Source organism: Sminthopsis crassicaudata, chromosome 6 (assembly GCF_048593235.1).
Source record: "Sminthopsis crassicaudata isolate SCR6 chromosome 6, ASM4859323v1, whole genome shotgun sequence".
Taxonomy (NCBI): Eukaryota; Metazoa; Chordata; class Mammalia; order Dasyuromorphia; family Dasyuridae; genus Sminthopsis; species Sminthopsis crassicaudata.
This window is the reverse complement of record NC_133622.1, coordinates 138,959,423-138,979,698: the sequence shown is the minus strand read 5'-3', so window position 1 is coordinate 138,979,698 and position 20,276 is coordinate 138,959,423. Positions and strand designations below refer to the sequence as shown.

Sequence of the window (20,276 nt, the reverse complement as noted above, 5' to 3'; positions counted from 1 at the left end):
ACATGTAAAATGTATGAGATTGCCTGACATCGGGGGGAGGGTGTGGAGGGAGGAGGGGGGATAATTTGGAAAAATGAATACAAGGGATAATATTATAAAAAAATTACTCATGCATATATACTGTGGAAAAAATTCTAAATTAAAAAAAGAAGTTTCTCTTACAAAAGCAATGAAAATTGATACTTTAGATTTATCACTAACTTAAATACATATTTACATATTTTAAGTACATATTTTACTCAGATACCCAGTTGAGTTCTTTACTGTGAATATTCTTAAGTCCAAAATTCTTCATGAATTCTCCTGAGTGCCTTGAACTTAAGAAAAAACTGATAAGAAAAAATACTTTTTGCTTATGAGAAAGTTATGAATAAATGTGCCTTTTCTCCTCCCACTGACACAAGATGTTTTGTTGTGATGGATTTTTAACAACCAAAACACAAAATTGTTGTAAATGTCATATAGGTAAGTATATTATATTATATAAATATTCTTGCACAGAGATATACTATAATAGATAGCTCATTTATTATTTTATCTCTTTGCAGAATCCAAATTTAAAAAGAAAAATATATTTAACTGTTAAAAAATGATATGCTTCATATTAGATATGAAACAAACACAAACTGTGCAGTTGACTGGAAATGCCATCTAATCCCTGCTTAATTAAAGCAATGTTCCAAACTCCTGTTGTGCTTAGGGAGTAAAGAGTGAGAGATGACTGATGTATGAAGAAAATAGCAGGCAGCATGGCTAATCTCAAAGACTTGGGAGCTTTGGAGCTACATAAATCAGGACGACTTTTTGAATAGTCTCATAAAGCACAATATCATTGCCATTCCACTCACGACTTTCAGATGCTTCTTACAGCATACAGATCATTAAGAAACTTCTAAGCAATCAAATAATGGGGGTCTGATGAAATTTACTCAATCAATGAACAGATTCAGAGCAATTACAGAATGTAGAATTGCATTGTTTTGATATGTCAGAAAAAGAAGGGGCTTTCTTTTATCGTTGCAAGGAAACTTAACAACGGAAATTAATCATTTCAATATTTTTATAAGGGCATTTAATGCAGCCTTTCTCAACTGCCATATTACAGTAGAACATTCAAGGCAGTAAGTGTTACCAGAAGGTATTTCTATTAATCCTAATTCCACCAACAATCAAACCTTTCACACCTCACAAAATTAGTCCAAGAGGAAAACAGTCTAATTAAAGAGTTGTAAATTTGAAAGATCAGATAAATGTGTTCTACTTTAATAAAAATAGTTCATTTTCAATCATATTCTGATAATTTATCAAATTACTAAAGTAGCAAGTTTGTATGTTTATTAAATGCCAGGATTTATTCATTTGTTTGCATATTGTAATGCCATGCTTAAAGTCATGTACATTCCCTAGCTCCATGTTGGGTATAAATGTAATTCACCAAAGAGCCTTAAAAAAAAAATCTATCAGAGCAAGCTTTTTTTTTCCTTTTTTCTAGTATTAAACAGACCACATGTAACAGATATTTTATACTTGGCCATATCACATGAACTTATGAAAATATTTTATTTCTACATGTGCTCTCATTTTTCAGAATTTTAATACTTTTCCCTTGCTCCCTTTTTTGAATGTAGATACAATATATTTCTAAGCAAATATTGTTTTCATTAAAAATAAAATCAATCATCAGCTTAAAACCAGTTAACATATCTCTCTTAAACTGAATACTGTAAACATTTTATGTATGATAAATATCACTGAATTTTCATATATAAGTTTCAATTTGGGAAGTAATTGCAGTGTTTCTGGATGTTGCAAGAAGGAACAAATTGATTTTGTTTACTGACCCCTCACTTTGAAATAAACATTTTGGGGTCATTTCTATTCAATATAATATACATAATCTAAAATTTAATGAAACAATCATTATTTTGCCAGTTTTGTGGCAATATAAATTGGTCTATAAAAGAACTTAATCCTCTTGTCAAATGCACTAATTGTCTCCCAGTCAAATTCTATTGTGTGAAAAGCAACCTCTTTCCTGTTTTCTTTTTGGGAGGATTCACTTAGTTAATATATCCAATAAACAGTAGCAATCTAAAAAAATGGATGTAGTAAACACTATTGATAGATCTGCCAGTTATAAACAAAGCATCCAGGCCACACTAGCTGTGAACACTGTGCCAGGAAAAAGCAGTACTTTCCTATTTTGAAACACATGCCCAAATTGCATTGCACAGTATTATTCATCTGGTAATGAAAGACACAATGCTTCTTTAAGTGTTTGCAAATAATATATTCATTATTTATGCCACAGATAAACAGCAAATTAGTATTTAAGTCTATTTCTATGAAGTATGCCTAATGTAATGTCCAAAATCCTATGCTACAAATGCTTGATAATAACTTTACATTCTTAATATATTGGCTTAAATTATACATAAATATGTATCACTATTTCTTTAAAAAGAGATACTGTTTGCTTCTGAATTTTGATGAGGACATCACTATAGTGCTAACACAAGAATATTAGAATCCATGTGCCCAAAAGTTATAAATGTAGTAAAGACTATTTACCCATGGACTACTACTACAAGGAGTCTGGGAATGCATACAGGACTTAAACCTTTACCACACAAATTCAGAAATTACTAAATTTTGGACTTGTACAAACACATAGCATATTATAAATATAAATGATATGGAAAAAGTAGATATGACCAAGACAACCTTTAAAACTAAAGAGGGAGTTCCTTGTAACTATAGGGTTTGGCATCAAAGTGCACACAGAGAGGAGTTTCTTTTCAGCAGGTGCTGCCAACATTGGGAGCAGGTTCTCATTTCAGGACTGGGTATAGAGAATGATTTCACAGGGCAGTAGAATGTACAGAGGCATGTAGGGATGGGGGATAAACTACTTCTCTTTGCAGAGTACTAAGCAGTGCAGCTAGTTAAAAATCCTGTGATCTGAAGGGGAAAAAAATAGTAAAGTAGGGCTGTTCTGCAACCTAGGAAATGAACTTGGTAGCCAAGATACACCTTTTTCTTTAATTTCTCTTTCTTCCTATAAAGGGGATCGCTGCAGTAAAGCAGGAAAAAAAAGCAGAAACCATCAGGTCTCAGCAGTGTTACCTCCTATTTGAAAGGCAGTAGAGAAGGAAGCTGAAAGCTTCGTCAATAATATAAAGCTCCCTTTTTCTCTGTTAGCCCTCTCTCCCAGCATCAGACGTTACTCTTTGCCTGCAGTCTGTCCGTTTGCCCTTCTTGTTGCCAATAGGTGGGGCCACTAGCATCTCCAACGGCAGAAGGCTACACACCAATTGCCTTTTCTCCTTCTAGGCAAACCCTACTTTACTGTACTAGAGGGAAGGAGGAAAGGGGGAGGGGTATCAGGGGAGGAGTATATGTGTAAAGAGAACAAATGAATGTAGTCTCTTTGCTCTTCGACCTCCCGCTACAAAGGGATTCTGGTTTCAACCACTCCTGTTATCTCTGATCTGGGAAGGGAGCGATGACATAGAAGATCTGTTCCAGCCAGCTTCGCCGGCCCAATTTTTCCTGCTCACATTCTCCTGGTTGAGAGCTCTCTCATGCAGTTATCGTGCCTGCTAGGAACAGCTTCCTGAGCGCGCGCGGAGGGGAGGGGGGAGAAGGAGGGAATGAAGAAAGAGGAGGAAGGCTGGTGATGATAAAATTCAACAGCCTTTTTAACCACGGTGGGAAAAGAACTGGGGAATTTGAACCGACTCACGTTGCCAAACCACCTGTTTGCTCGAAAAAAAATCCTTTCCATTCCTTTTTAGAAATATATCTCATACCTTCTGCTGTCCAAAAACAATCCTTCAAAGGAACAAATAAGTAGCCAAGGAAGGGTACATTAAATTAAACTTCTTTGCCCTCACACTTGTATTCAGCATGTACTGCCTATCCTAACCCCCTAATATGCAGATAGCCATCCAAAACCACAAGGACGACTTTCAACAACCCATCATGTCAAGATTTAAGCAGCTTCATTATTAATAATAATAATAATAGTAAAGCAAATATAAGACGGATGGAGGAGCAAAGGAACATTGAACAGAAGAGGGCTCAAGCAAGTGAGAAGGGAAAAATAGAGAGAGAGAGAGAGAGAGAGAGAGAGAGAGAGAGAGAGAGAGAGAGAGAGAGAGAGAGAGAGAGAGAGAGAGAGAGAGAGAGAGAGAGAGAAATAGAAGAAAGGCATAGTACAACAGATATATAAAGGTCCCCAATATTCGCTGGAACCCATTCTTACCGATGTGGATGATTGAATCCGCAAACACTGAGTCCCAGGTTCGAGACCAGCAGATGGACATAACCAAGAGCAAGGGAAAAAACTTCCATATCTTCCTGTGTTGTATATGGGATGTGTGGTTTTTAAAATCTATATCTATATTTATATGTGTACAGTCGGAAGAATTTCAGGAAACGATGGAGTTTAGAGAAGCTTTAAAGAAAAAAAAAATCCGATTGTTGGAAGAAAGGTTGGAAGAAAGCTGATGAAGAAGGCGAAGGAATATGAAGATAATTCCAAAACCAGAAGAGCTCCTTCGCTTAGCTGTGTCACTTTGAAGGGCTTTTTGGCATCCCCAGAGTTGTTTGCAGTTTGACTAAAGAAATGCATCCAGCCTCGAGTGCGGTGGGGCAGCTGCGGTTATCAAATCAGCCCCATCTCTTAGGCAGGCAGCTGGAGGGAGGGCGGCCGAGCCAAAGAAGAATCCGTCCAGGTTTAGCCGGATGGCAACTTCCAACAGCCCTTAGCCCCCGCCCCCACCCCGCCTCTACCTCCTGCCGGATGTTCAACGCCCCTCCTCCCTCAACCAAAATAAATAAATAAATAAATAAATAAATAAATAGAAACCCAAAACATCAACCTCCACTGAAACAACCGGTGGAGAATACCCAATCTTTGCCTTAATTGGGGGGAGGGGAAGAATCCAATACCAGTACCAGAGGGAGCAGCGAGATTCCTTCCTGCAGGCAAAAAAAAAAAAAAAAAAAAAAAAAAAAAAAAAAAACCCTTTGCCAAGGTAGGGGGCGGAGGGCGCAGTAAACTTCGAGGTAATGCAGATAGTAATGCAGAGAAAATTCCCTTTCTTCGGAAGGAGGGGGAAACCCAACTGTCTGGCCGTAATGCCAGGTAGTGCAGCAGGCGATCGGCAGGCTGGCTGGCGGGAGCCGCGGTCTAAAGCAAGGCAAAGGAGAGCAGCTGATAGGGTTGTAGGCTCTTTTTTGGAGCTTCCTGGCTGGCTGGATGCTCTGAGAGAAAGAGCTTAGCAGCTTCAAGCCTCCACGTTGCCTAGATATGGATCACCTAGGAGAAGGAGCTAGTGAAAGAGATAACTGTGCTACCAAGCAGAGGGAGAAAAGAGAGACAGAGAGCTTCTCCCCCTATCTGCAGTCCGAGGGAGAAACAAAATAGTGTTCTCATTTCCAGTGGAATCTTCAACTTAGGGGTGGGGGGGGGGGGAGGAGTTAAGGGAAGGAAAAACACAAGCTCGTGAAATATTTTTTAAATGGGAAAGCCTTTTTGAAAAGGCTAAAAGTCATCTACACATTTTATCTTGATCTTTTAACCTTGTAACTACAACAGGTTTCATTTTTCCTGTTCTTGAATGGAATTAGCCCGGTTGATTGAAAAATCAAGGACACCTAGCCACTAAGGGAGGAGACCTAGAAAGCTATTATTAAACTCCTAATTTCAAAGTTTTAAAAAGGACAGATGATGCCAATTACTTTCCAAACTGTGTTCTTGTCCCTCCCTTGTCTTCTGTGATTTTTAAGAGGGAAGAGGGTGATGCGAGAATTACGGAAATCTAAACCAAATCAAATTGAAGAACAGTATTATTTCATTGAAATGTATAACCAAAATATTCTATCATAGAAAAGAAAGCTTAGTAATTATTTTATACAGATAAAATCCGAAGGAAGGAGTTGCTCTTCCATAGAGGATGTTTTGGGAGAGAGAACAGATTTTTTTTTTTTTTTTTTAACCACATAGCTTAACCATACCATCCAAATCTGGCCTATATGGCCCCTTCTAATCTAGTATTTAATTTATCTTCCTAAGGGCTTTATTTGGGGTTTTTAAAAAAATGCAGATGATCCAGGATCCAATTCAGTAAAAGACATAGGTAGACATTATAGTACTTAAGCATAATTAGGATTACAATCCTTTAGGGGATTTTGAGGCCACTACATTTGCACTTCAATGTGCAATATAACCAACCTTAAGATTCACTCCCACTTTTCTTTAACCTCCTTAATTCTTCCTCTGGTTATTGGACCTTTCCCTCTAGTAAAGTCATTATATTCATCATTCTTTAGACCAGAATCTAAATTTACATTTTACAATCTCTATATACACAAACTCCAAAGCTCCTCCTCTAACAACTTGCCTTTTATTTGCCAATCTATACTTGCATATTTTAAACTCTCACTGAAGATATAAACAAAGAGCCGAAGTGGCAGTGAGAATTATATATGTATATAACAAGTAAAAAGCATACTCAAGGTGCCTGTGTTTTCTTCAGATTATACATCTAAATTTTACACCAGTTTCAGCCTCCTTTTTGTCCCTCTTAAAAGCAGCTAGGCATAATGTTTAGAGTAGTAGATCTATAATCAGGAAGACCTGAATTCAGACTATACTCAGACACTTGCAGTGACTCTGGACAAATCAATTAACCTCTATTTGTCTCAGTTTTCCCAACCTTAATATGGGCCTCTACTTTGCATTATCTTTGTATAGTTAGGGATCCACGGAAAGTAAACTTAAAAAGTAGTGGAAAGAACTTTAACAAAGTTACAGGGTATGAAATAAGTGAACATAAATAATTTGAATTTCTATATATTAAGAAAAAAATATATATATATTCTATATATTAAGAAAAATTCCATTTAAAATAATTGCAAGTATCTTTTTTATTTTGCTATGTTGTGGAAATTTGGGTTTTATTCCATAAATTAAAAATAAAATTACTGTGAATATTTAAAATACTTGAGAGTCTGTCTACCTGCCAAAATATGCCTAGGAACCTATATGGCAATAAATACAAAACATATTTCATGCAAATAAAAACAGATCTAAACAAGTGGAGGAATGTTAATGGTTCATGGGTAGGCAGAGCTAATATAATAAAAATTACAATTCTACCTAAATTAGTTTATCTATTCAATACCATACCAATCAAACTAGCAAAAGAACTAATTTATAAAATTAGAAAAAAAAAACAGACAAAATTCATCTGAAAGAACAAAAGGTCAAAAATATTAAGTTAATCAATAAAAAAAAATAAGAAGAAGGAAGGCAACCTAAAAGTATTAAAAATTTCAGGCTGTGTTACAAAGTAATTATCATCAAAGCAATCTGGTATTGTTTCAGAAATGGAGTGGTTTAATCAGTGGGAATTGACTGTGTAAACAATATATAGTAGTAAATTAATCTAATGTTTGATTAAACCCAAAGATCAAAGCTCTAAGGGCAAGAATTCACTATTTGACCATACCTGTTGGGAAAAGTGGAAAGTATTTTGGCAAAAATTAAGCTCATAGCATATACCAAGATAAGGTCAAAATAAGTATATGATGATATGATCAATTTAAGGGAGCATGAGAAAAATGTATGTCAGTTTTTTGTATAAGGGAAGACTCATGACCAAACTAGAGAAAGAAATGAGCAAAGAAGGTAGAATAGATAGTTTTTATTCCCATGAAATTAAATTTTTGTACAAACTAATGCAGAAAAATTAGAAAGAAAACAGGAAACCAAGGGGAAATTTTACAAGTTTCTATGATAAATGGTCAAATAATAGGAAAATGCATTTTTCAGATAAAATCAAAACTATCAATAGTTATATAAAAGAAAATCTCTAAATTACTAATAAGCAGAGAATTGCTAACGTAAACAACTCCGAAATACCACCTCTTACCTATCAAATTGGCTAACATGACAGAAAAGGAAAATGACAAATGCTGGATGGAAGGTGGAAAAATAGGAATACTAATGGATTTTTGGTGGAGTTATAAATTGGGCAAATTATTCTGGAGAATAATTTTGAACTATATCAAAGGGCTACTAAATTGTAAATATTATTTGACCCAACAATGTCACCACTAGGTCTGTATCCCAAGAAATAAAAGAAAAACATAAATTATTTATATATACAAAGCTATTTATAGTAGTTTATGTGTGGTAGGAAAAAATTGGACATAGAAGGGGTGCCTATCAATTGAGGAATGGCTGAACAAACTGCTATGTGGCTGTGATGAAACAACTACAAGGAATAATTAAGAGGAATGTTTCAGAAAAATCTGAGATGATTTATATGAACTGGTACAAAGTAAAATAAGCAGAACAAGGAGAAAATTGCACACAGTATGCAATATTGTAATGATGACCAACTGTAAGATTTAGCTACTTGCAAAGGTTTCCTGATGAAATATATTATCTACTGCCAGAGAGATAACAAATGAACTCTGAGTACAGACAGAAGCATACTGTTTTCATTAAATTAAATTTATTTCTGTTACATTTTAAATTTTGAACCATGTCCTTCCCTTCATCCTACTCTGTGCTAAAGAAGGGCAAAATTTGTTGTGTATGTGTATTACACATACCCCCCAACAAACAAGAACATACAAAAACATACTTCTATTATTTATAAGTTCATTCTCTCGAGGTAAAAGCATCTTCCTTCATACAACTTCTTTGTAATCGATTTAAGATCTTATACTATTCATAATAATTTAATTGCTTGAAAAATATTGCAATTGCCATATAATACAGTCTCTTATAGATGGCCACTGTTAGACACTCTTAGGTATATGCATACAAACACACATGCACATTCACATAAATATTTAAATATGCATGTGTGTATGTATAAAATTATTCTATACATACGTCTATTTATCATTTCTTTCTCTGAATGCAGATAGCATCTTTCTTCATATGTCCCTAATAGTTAATTTAGGTATTCATAATAGCCAAAATAACTTATTCTCTCAAAATCCTTCTTAAAAAATATTGCTGTCACATGCATAATATTTTCTTGTCTTTGCTCTTTTTTTCTTTATTATTTTGTGCAAATCTATTCATATTCTTATAACAGTTTTAAGCTCATCATTTTTATTAGCACAATATTATTTCATCACAATCATTTATCACAACTTGTTCATCCTTCTTCAGCAGACAGACATCTTCATAATTTCCACTTCTTTACCAGCACAAGAGAGCTGCTATAAACATTTTAGAACATATAGGTTCTTTTCCTTTTTTCCCCACACATCTTTAGATATATTATACTTGATATATTTATCAAGTATTGCTGGGTCAAAGGGTATAGGTAGTTTATAACATTTTGGGTATAATTCCATACTATTCTCCAAAATTGTTGAATCAATTTATAATTCCACCAAAAATGAATGTATCCCAATTTTTCTCCATGGTGATAGTAGGCAACCTTGTTTCACTCCTGATCTTACTGGGAAAGGTTCCAGTTTATCTCCATTACATATGATACTTACTGACGATCGTAAATATATGCTCCTGATTATTCTAAGGAATAGTCCATTTATTCCTATACTCTCAAGTGTTTTTAGTAGGAATGGATGTTGGATTTTATCAAATGCTTTTTCTGCATCTATTGAGAAGATCATATGGTTTTTATTAATTTGATTATTAATATGATCAATTATACTAATAGTTTTCCTACTATTAAACCAGCCCTGCATTCCTGATATAAATCCTACTTGATCATAATGTATTATCCTGGGGATGATTTTCTGAAGTCTTTCTGCTAATATCTTATTGAAGATTTTAGCATCAATATTCATTAAGGAAATTAGTCTATAGTTTCCTTTCTCAGTTTTCAACCTACATGGTTTAGGAATCAGTACCATGTCTGTGTCATAAAAGGAGTTTGGTAGGACTCCTTCATCCCCTATTTTTTCAAATAGTTTATATAACATTGGGGCTAATTGTTTTTTAAATGTTTGGTAGAATTCACATGTAAATCCATCTGGTAGGGGGGATTTTTTCCTGAGGATATGATTAATAGCTTGTTCTATGTCTTTTTCGGAAATGGGACTATATAAGCAATTTATTTCCTTCTCTGTTAATCTAGGAAGCCTATATTTTTGGAGGTAATCATCCATTTCACTTAAGTTATCAAATTTATTGGCATAAAGTTGGGCAAAGTAACTCATTATTTCTCTAATTTCCTCTTCATTGTTGGAAAGATCCCCCTTTTCATTTGTAAGACTAACAATTTGATTTTCCTCTTTCCTTTTTCTGATCAGATTTAACAAAGGTTTAGCTATTTTATTGGCTTTTTCGCAAAACCAACTCTTGGTTTTATTTATTCAATAGTTTTTTTTTTTTTTTTTTTTTTCAATATTATTAATTTCTCCTTTTAATTTTAGTTTTTCAAGTTTGATTTTTGGTTGGGGGTTTTTAATTTGGTTTTTCCTAGCTTTTTAAGTTACAGGCTCAATTCATGAATCTTCTCTTTATTTTCTTCAAATAAGCCTCTAAAGATATAAAATTCCCCCTTATTACCGCTTTAGCTGTATCCCACAGATTTTGGTATGATGTCTCATCATTGTCATTATCTTGGGTGAAATTATTAATTGTTTCTATAATTTGCTGTTTCACCGAGTTATCCTTTAAGATGATATTATTCAGTTTCCAATTACTTTTTGTTCTATTTACCCTAACTTGTTATTGAATGTAGTTTTTATTGCATTGTGATCTGAGAAGAAGGCATTTATTATTTCTGCCTTCCTGCATTTAATTTTGAGATCTTTATGTCCTTTATGTCCTTTATGTCAATTTTTGTATAGGTTCCATGAACTGCTGAGAAGAAAGTATATTCCTTTCTATCGCCATTCAGTTTTCTCCAAAGGTCTATCATACCTAGTTTTTCTAATATTCTATTTGCTTTTTAAATTTCTTTCTTATTTGTTTTGTGGTTTGATTTGTCTAAATCTGAGAGTGAAAGGTTGAGATCTCTCACTATTATAGCTTTGCTGTCTATTTCTTCTTGCAACTCTCTTAACTTTTCCTTTAGAAAGTTAGATGCTATATCACTTGGTGCATATATGTTTAGTGTTGATATGGCTTCATTGTTTATGCTATCTTTTAGCAGGATATATAGTTTCCTTCCTTATCTCTTTTAACTAGATCAACTTCTGCTTTTGCTTGATCTGAGATAAGGATAGCTACCCCTGCTTTTTTGGCTTTACCTGAAGCATAATAGATTCTGCTCCAAGCTTTTACCTTTACTCTGTATGTATCTCCCTGCTTTAAGTGTGTTTCCTGTAAACAACATATTGTAGGGTTCTGACTTTTGATCCAGTCTGCTATCCGTCTCCGTTTGATGGGAGAGTTCATCCCATTCACATTTACAGTTAAAATTACTAATTCTGTTTTTCCTGCCATCATATTATCCCCAGATTGTGCTTTTTTCCCTTGACCCCCCTGAACCCCTTCCCCAATATTTAATTTATAGACCCTACTTGTGACGTGCAGCCCTCCCTTTTTAGTATCCTTCCCCCCTCCTTTTAAATCCCTTCCCTTTTCTTGTACCCTTCCCTTATTCCCCTTTTCCTTTTCCCTTTACCTCTCCCCCCTTTTAATGAGGTGAGAGAGAATTCTCTGAAAAACAAATATGTCAATTATTTACTCTTTGAACCTACTCTCATGAGAGTAAGATTCACACAATGTTTTTCCTTGTCTCTAAATTCCCTCAGATGTGGTCACTTCTGGATTGGGGTGGATTAAGGATCTGGCTTTATATTTTAAACTGGCTTGATTTCTCTTCTGAACTGCTGTTTTATAAGGAGAGAAGAGCTATCAGCCTGTGCCAGATTCCTCTATCTCAGTGGCTTCTCTGATCCTAGAGTTCTCCCCAGCCCGATTGGTCCAGTATGTTGGCACCTAACCTTGTCTGTGCTGGCCTTTTTTTTTTTTTTTTTTTTTTTCCCTCAGAACCGACCTTTTCTGTTGAAATTCCAGATTCTCTTCAGCTGGTAAGTTGTGCTACTAATCCTTGTGGTTTTTATCAGTCCAGTGTTATTTTTGAGGCTGATTTAACTAATTGATAATGAGGCAAGAAGGGAGCTTACAAATTCGTGTGTATCTTCTCCACCATCTTGGCTCTGCCCCCCACCTTAAATGATTTCCAAAATTTAATACGATATATCCAATGGATGAGTCCAGTGTTAGGCTTAAATATCAATCAACTGCAACCTCTATATGATATTTTAAGGGGAGACAGTGCTTTTTTTTTAATTAAATATATAATTATAACATTTTGTGACAGTACATATGCATAGGTAATATTTTGCAACATTATCCCTTGTACTCCCTTCTGTTCTGAATTTTCCCCTCTTTCCCTCCTCCCCTCCTCTAGATGGCAGGCATTCCCATACATATTAAATATGTTATAGAATATCATAGATACAATATATATGTGCAGAAGCGAATTTTGTTGTTGTTGTTGTCGTTGTTGCAAAGGAAGAATTGGATTGGAAAGGTAAAAATAACCTGGAAAGAAAAACAAAAAATGCAAAAAGTTTACATTCATTTCCCAGTGTTCCTTCTCTGGGTGTAGCTGATTCTGTCCATTATTGATCAATTGGAACTGGATTAGATCTTCTCTATGTTGAATATATCCACTTCCATCAGAATACATCCTCATACAGTATTGATGCTGAAGTGTATAATGATCTCCTAGTTCTGCTCATTTCACTCAGCATCAGTTGATGTAAGTCTCTCCAAGCCTCTCTATATTCATCGTGCTGGTCATTTCTTACAGAACAATAATATTCCATAACCTTCATATACCATAATTTACCCAACCATTCTCCAATTGATGGGCATCCATTCAACTTCCAGTTTCTAGCTACAGCAAAAAGAACTGCCACAAACATTTTGGAACATACAGGTCCCTTTCCCTTCTTTAGTAGCACTGCTGGGTCAAAGGGTATGCACAGTTTGATAACTTTTTGGGCATAGTTCCAAATTGCTCTCCAGAATGGCTGGATTCTTTCACAACTCCACCAACAATGTATCAGTGTCCCAGTTTTCCCACATCCCCTCCAACATTCATCATTATTTGTTCCTGTCATCTTAGCCAATCTGACAGGTGTATAGTGGTATCTCAGAGTTGTCTTAATTTGCATTTCTCAATCAGTAGTGATTTGGAACACTCTTTCATATGAGTGGAAATAGTTTCAATTTCATCATCTGAAAGTTGTCTATTCATATGCTTTGACAATTTATCAATTGGAGAATGGCTTGATTTTTTTATAAATTAGAGTCAATTCTCTATATGTTTTGGAAATGAAGCCTTTATTGGAATCTTTGAGTGTCAAAATGTTTTCCCAATTTGATACTTCCCTTCCGATCTTATAATCTTTTAATTTGATGTAATCAAAATTTTCTATTTTGTAATCAAAATTTTCTATTTTGTGATCAATAATGATCACAGAGATCAATAATGATCTCTAGTTCTCTTTTTGTCACAAATTCCTTCCTCCTCCACAAGTCTGAGAGGTAAACTGACTGTTTTATATATATGCTCCTAATTATTTTAAGGAATAGTCCATTTATTCCTATACTCTCAAGTGTTTTTAGTAGGAATGGATGTTGGATTTTATCAAATGATTTTTCTGCATCTATTGAGATGATCATGTGGTTTTTATTAATTTGGTTATTGATATGGTCGATTATGCTAATAGTTTTCCTAATATTGAACCAGCCCTGCATTCCTGATATAAATCCCACTTGGTCATAGTGTATTATCCTGGGGATGAGTTTCTGTAGTCTTTTTGCAAATATCTTATTTAAGATTTTAGCATCAATATTCATTAAGGAAATTGGTCTCTCATTTTCTTTCTCTGTTTTCGATCTACCTGGTTTAGGTATCAGTACCATGTCTGTGTCATAAAAGGAATTTGGTAGGAATCCTTTAATCCCTATTTTTCAAATAGTTTATATAGCATTGGAGTTAATTGTTCTTTAAATATTTGGTAGAATTCACGTGTAAATCCATCTGGTCCTGGGGATGTTTTTTTAGGGAGTTGGTTAATAGCTTGTTCTATTTCTTTTTCTGAAATGGGACTATTTAGACTATTTATTTCTTCCTCTGTTAATCTGGGCAAACTATATTTTTGGAGGTATTCATCCATTTCATTTAAGTTATCGAATTTATTGGCATAAAGTTGGGCAAAGTAACTCCTTATTATTGCTCTAATTTCCTCTTCATTAGTGGTGAGTTCTCCCTTTTCATTTTTAAGACTAACAATTTGCTTTTTTTCTTTCCTTTTTAAAATCAGATTTACTAAGGGTTTGTCTATCTTGTTGGTTTTTTTCATAAAACCAACTCTTATTTTTATTAATTCATTCAACAGTTTTTTTTTAACTTTCAATTTTATTAATCTCTCCTTTTATTTTTAGAATTTCAAGTTTCGTGTTTGTCTGGGGTTTTTAATTTGTTCCTTTTCTAGCATTTTTAGTTGTAAGCCCAATTCATTGACCTCCTCTTTCTCTATTTTATGCAAGTAGGCCTCTAGAGATATAGAATTTCCCCTTATTACTGCTTTGGCTGTATCCCACACAGTTTGGTATGATGTTTCATTATTGTCATTTTCTTGGGTGAAGTTATTAATTATGTCTATGATTTGCTGTTTCACCCAAGCATTCTTTAGTATGAGATTATTTAGTTTCCAATTATTTTTTGGTCTATTTTCCCCTGGCTTTTTATTGAATGTCATTTTCATTGCATTGTGATCTGAAAAGGATGCATTTACTATTTCTGCCTTACTGCATTTGATTTTGAGGTTTTTATGTCCTAATATATGGTCAATTTTTGTATAGGTTCCATGAACTGCTGAGAAGAAGTGTACTCCTTTCTGTCTCCATTTAACTTTCGCCAAAGATCTATCATATCAAACTTTTTCTAGTATTCTATTTACCTCTTTGACTTCTTTCTTATTTATTTTGTGGTTTGATTTATCTAATTCTGAGAGTGCAAAGTTGAGATCTCCCACTATTATAGTATTGCTGTCTATTTCTTCTTGGAGCGCTCTCAATTTCTCTTTTAAGAATTTAGATACTGCACCACTTGGTGCATATATGTTTGATATTGATACTGCTTCATTATCTATGCTATCGTTTAGCAAGACATAATGCTCTTCCTTATCTCTTTTAATTAGATCAATTTTTGAGATGAGGATGATTACCCCTGTTTTTTTGGCTTCACCTGAAGCATAGTAGATTCTGCTCCAACCTTTTACCTTTATTCTGTATGTATCACCCTGTTTCAGGTATGTTTCCTGTAAACAACATATTGTAGGATTTTGGCTTTTAATCCAGTCTGCTAACTGCTTCCTCTTTATGGGGGAATTTACCCCATTCACATTTATGGTTAGAATGACTAATTCTATATTGCTTGCCATCCTGTTAACCCCTGCTTATGCTTTTCCCCTTTCCTTCCCTCTTACCCCCCTACCTAGTATTAAACTTGTGAGCACCACTTGCTTTACACAGCCCTCCCTTTTTAGTATCCCTCACCCACTTTAAAGTTCCTCCCCTTATTTTACCCCTTTTCCTCACAATTTCTGTATTCCCTTACCCTTAGCTTATTCCTTCCCTCCCACTTTTCAATGAAGTGGAAGAAGTTTCACCATAAATCGAATATGTCCATTTATACACACTATGTTTATCCCCCTCCTTTCTTTCTCTCAGATATAATAGGTTACTTTTGCCTCTTCATGAGATGTAGTACTTTACCCTTTTTTATGATATAATTTCCTTTCCACCTCTAGTTTCTAGGGCAAATTATACATGTGTTCTTTACATAATTTTATGACAGAAATATAGTTCTCAAGATTTCTTTTTACCTTTTTACAAATCTCTTGAATTCTGTATTTGAAGATCAAACATTTTGTGTATATCTGGTTTTTTCGTCAAGAATAGATAGATTTCATTTATTTCGTTAAATGTCCATATTCTTCCCCGGAAAAAAGACGCTCATTTTTTCTGGGTAAGTTATTCTTGGCTGCATACCAAGTTCCTTAGCCTTTCAAAATATCATATTCTAGGTCCTTCGCTCCTTTAATGTGGATGCTGCTAGATCCTGGGTTATCCTTATTGTGGCTCCTCCATATTTGAATTGATTTTTTCTAGCAATTTCCAATATTTTTTCCTTTGTTTGATGGTTCTTGAACTTTGTCACTATATTTCTTGGCATTTTGATTTTAGAGTCCCTTTCAGTAGGTGATTGATGAATTTTTTCAATGTCTATTTTACCCTCTGTTTCTAAAACATATGGGCAGTTGTCTTTGATAATTTCTTGGAAAATAATGTCCAGGCTCTTTTTTTCTTCATAGTCCAATTCAGCGAGTCCGATTATTCTCAAATTGTCTCTCTTGGATCTATTTTACAGGTCTGTTGTCTTCCCAATAAGGTACTTGACATTCTTTTCCATTGTTTTGTTTTTCTAGTTTTGCTTGACTACTTTTTGGTTTCTCCTTGAGTCATTCAATTCTACTTGTTCGATTCTGATTTTTAATGATGTATTTTCTTCACCCACTTTTTTTATATCTTTTTGTAATTGTCCAATTGAGTTTTTAAGTGAGTTTTTTCTTCTATGCAATTTTTTCCATTTCATCAATTTTATTTTTTAGAGAGTTGTTTTCTTATGCCAACTCACTAATTTTATTTCTCAATAATTTGATTTATTTATCCACTCTGTCTTTACATGTGTGGGATGACTTCTCCAGACTCTCTTGCCAGTCTTCCCTTTTCTTTTCCTATTTCTCTTCTAGCTCTCTTGTGAGAGCCTTTTTGATTATGAGAGTCTTGTCTATTGAGGAGCAGCTCATATCCCCCTTAGGGGATTCCTCTGGGGAGAGTCTGCTTTTAGTCTCCTCAGGGTTTGAAGTCTGCTCTCTATCCATACAAAAGCTGTCAATGGTTACAGCCCTTTTAAATTTTTTGTTCATTTTGTCAGAGCAGAATCAAAGATTACAAACTGACAAGAGAGACAATTGGTCTGTTTTTTGGGGGGAATGGGGCTGGATGTTGTTATCGGGCTCCCTCTTCCTACTGGTGGAGACAGTAGCGAGGCACTAACAGGACAGCCATGGCTGAAGAGTTTGGGCTCTGAGGCTCTAAGTCTCTAAGAACACACTGAGTTACTCCAGGTGGGGGTGGGGGTTGCCGGTCCAGAGGGATGCTAGCTTTTCAGGGGTTTTATTCTTTACCTCCTGTGTTTACACCTTCTCTGCTGATCCTGGCTTGCTGCCAAGACGGAATATCCACACTGGGGTAAAGGTCTTTCTACCAAAACAGCAGAGATTGCATTCCTCCCCCCTCTGGTCTGAGCAGTGTGAGCTGCCTGCCTAGCTCTTGCTGCTTGCCCTCAGCCTGCGCTGTCTGTTCGTCTCTTCCCCTGAGCAAAAACAGACCTTTTCTGGTGAATTTCAAGGATGTCTTCTGTTAGTAATTATTTGTGGTTATTTTCCAGTCAAGCATCAATTCCCAGGCTTGTCATGAAGTAAATTCTGAGAGAAAATGTGGAGCTCAAACAGTTGTGTGCCTCCTCTCTGCCATCTTCTCCGGAAGTCTCTAGCCAGGCACTTTCTTATCTCCCCATTAGTTAAAATTTATGCCCCCCCCACCTGTCAGAACTGAATTAATGGTTCCTACCTGGAGATTCCTGCTCACCAGAGTTTGGACTCCACCCCCCTGCCTTTGTTTGGCTACTGTGTATAAATAAGTCATAGAGAACTCACATTGGCTATTGGATGCTGGATTCTTAGAGATGATATTTCATTCAGCCCTAGGGCCAAACCTTGGATCCATTTGGTCACAGTAAATCTCTCCCTTTCAAATAAAATATTAAAAACTCTCTAATCTCTATCTTGCCTCAGTTTCTCACTTAAATGTAGATTAAGTAAAGCCATCACAAATAAGTGGGTCACTTTTAAAAACACATGAGATGTAGGCAATGATTAGTAAAATACATCAACATCTTTAAAAGGAATTAGTGAATTGAACTCTTAAATATTAGAGAACCAGCAAATTAATAACATTGAAGCAACTATAAGAGGAAGAATCTAAACTGAAAATAAAAAGACGACAGAACTGATAAACTAAAATATTATTGTTTTCTAAACTAACAAGATTGGTAAAATAGTGGATTGTGACCTTCTTTGCAAATAGTAGTCTTAGTGAACTGCTTAGAGCCTGATAATTTAAATGCTGTACCAGTATGTCAGAGATGGAACCTGAAGGTAGAAATTATTAGTTCCAGAGCTGCTCTCTCCACTACCTCTGAAATTCAGAATCCCCTTATAATCTTAAAAGTAATTGAGGATGCCAAAGAGCTTTAGTTATGTGGGTTATATCTATTAATATTTACCACATTAGAAATTAGTAATATAAAATTTAAAATGTTTATTAATTTAAATTAACAATGACAAACCAAATGCATGTTAACATAATTAATATACTTTTATCTAAAATAACTATATATTCTCAAAAAAATAGTAAGAAAAGTGGCATGAATTTATATACTTTTGTTAATTTCTTTAATGTCTGACTTAATAGAAGAAAGCTGGATTACCATATCTTCTTCTACATACAATCTGCTGCAGTGTGTTGTTTTGGTTGAAGCATATTAAAATCTATGCTCACACACTTGCACACATATAATATTTATGATTCATAGACATATTCTTTTTATCTTGGTTTACTTCCGATTTACCTTTTCCTGTACATTCATTCCTCTTTTGCTTGGCAATTATCAGGCTCATGTCCCCTTGTTTCTCTCTTGTATCCTATTCTCTTCTCTCTCCATCTCTCCCTAGGTAATATCATGATCTTATGGGATCATTTAGCCTTTCTATGATGTTGAATCTCAGATCTAAAAATTTAGTTCTAGTAATATTTTGTAAGTCCAGGCCTTATATCCAACTGCCTGTTAGATGGCCACCTACCTGGCTTATAAACATCTTAAGCTCAACATGTCATGTTTTATTTAAACTTTCTTGAAGTTCCCTATTTCTGTTGAGGTTCCCAAAATTAATATAATCATTAATGTTCAGAAGTTAATGTCATGTTTAACTCTCTTCTCTCCTTTACCTCCCATTCTCATTATTTTCAGAGTCCTCAATCTTGCTTCTACAATATCATTCACATGTGTACCCTATTCTCAACTCTAATAAGCACTGTCCTGCTTTAAGCCCTTAGTACTTTTAATTATATTAATGAAACAGTTTCCTAATTAATTCTTCTTTTAGTTTCTCCTTTCTGTAATTCATTTTTGTTTCACTCCTGAGGCAATTGGGGTTAAGTGACCTGCTCACTCAGCTTAGAAGCTGGGAAGTGTCTGAGGCCAGATTGAAGTCTTCCTGACTTCAGGGCTGGCGCTTTATCTACTGTGCTACCTAGCTGCCCTTGGTAGTTCTAAAATGAACAGATGAGCACGTCATTACCCTATTAAAAAATCCTTAGTAGTAGCCTATCTATGAAAGATATATGTAAATAAGTAACATATTGGAATAATTTTATACCTTATAAGAATATGTAATATATTGGAAATCAATTTCCTGAACTATAAAATGAAAACAATAATTTGATCTACCTCCCATGGTTATTGTGAGGCTCAAATGAGAAAATATTTGTGAGAGCTTAGGTACTTAATAAATATTTGGTTTTGTCCTTGCTCTTGCTCCTTCCCTCCCTCTTTCCACAGTATATCATTACTTCTTATTATGTACTCTATTTTTCAGTCAAACTAAATATTCTTATGCATGAAATTCCATCTCCCATTTTGATCCCTTAGTACATATGTCCCCCTACATTTGTAATGAACTTTCCTAACATTGTCTCAAAATTCTTCAACTTTCTTCAAAGCACAATTCAGATGTCAACTCCTACATGAAACCTTTCTTGACACTACCATCCTATTCTCAACACTCTCTTATTCTTAAAATTACTTTAAAATACCTTCTTCCTACTTTGTAAATATTTTGTGTTTTCTTCTCTGTACAGAAATCATATTCCCCCAAAAAAGAATGTTTTGTTTTTCAATTGTGTAAAACTCTTCATTACCACATTTGGGGTTTCCTTGTAAAGATATTGAAATAATTTGCCATTTCTTTTTCCAGATCATTTTACAAATGAGGAAATTGAGGCAAACAGGGTTAAAAGTAACTTGCCAAAATCACATAGTAAGTATCTGAGTCCC

The 20,276-nt window shown here is 34.7% G+C and overlaps 1 protein-coding gene across 3 annotated transcripts in view; it reads right to left on the bottom strand.

Annotated features, from left to right (window-relative positions):
- The window catches only part of GRID2 (glutamate ionotropic receptor delta type subunit 2), a 1,921,766-nt gene extending 1,916,785 nt beyond the window's left edge, over positions 1-4,981 (bottom strand). For all 3 annotated transcript variants that reach the window (XM_074276291.1, XM_074276292.1, XM_074276293.1), the window contains exon 1: positions 4,268-4,981. In XM_074276291.1, coding sequence (XP_074132392.1) covers positions 4,268-4,328 — 61 coding nt within the window. In that variant the 5' untranslated portion in view covers positions 4,329-4,981. The remainder of the gene's footprint in view (positions 1-4,267) is intronic.
- Positions 4,982-20,276: the final 15,295 nt, after the last annotated feature.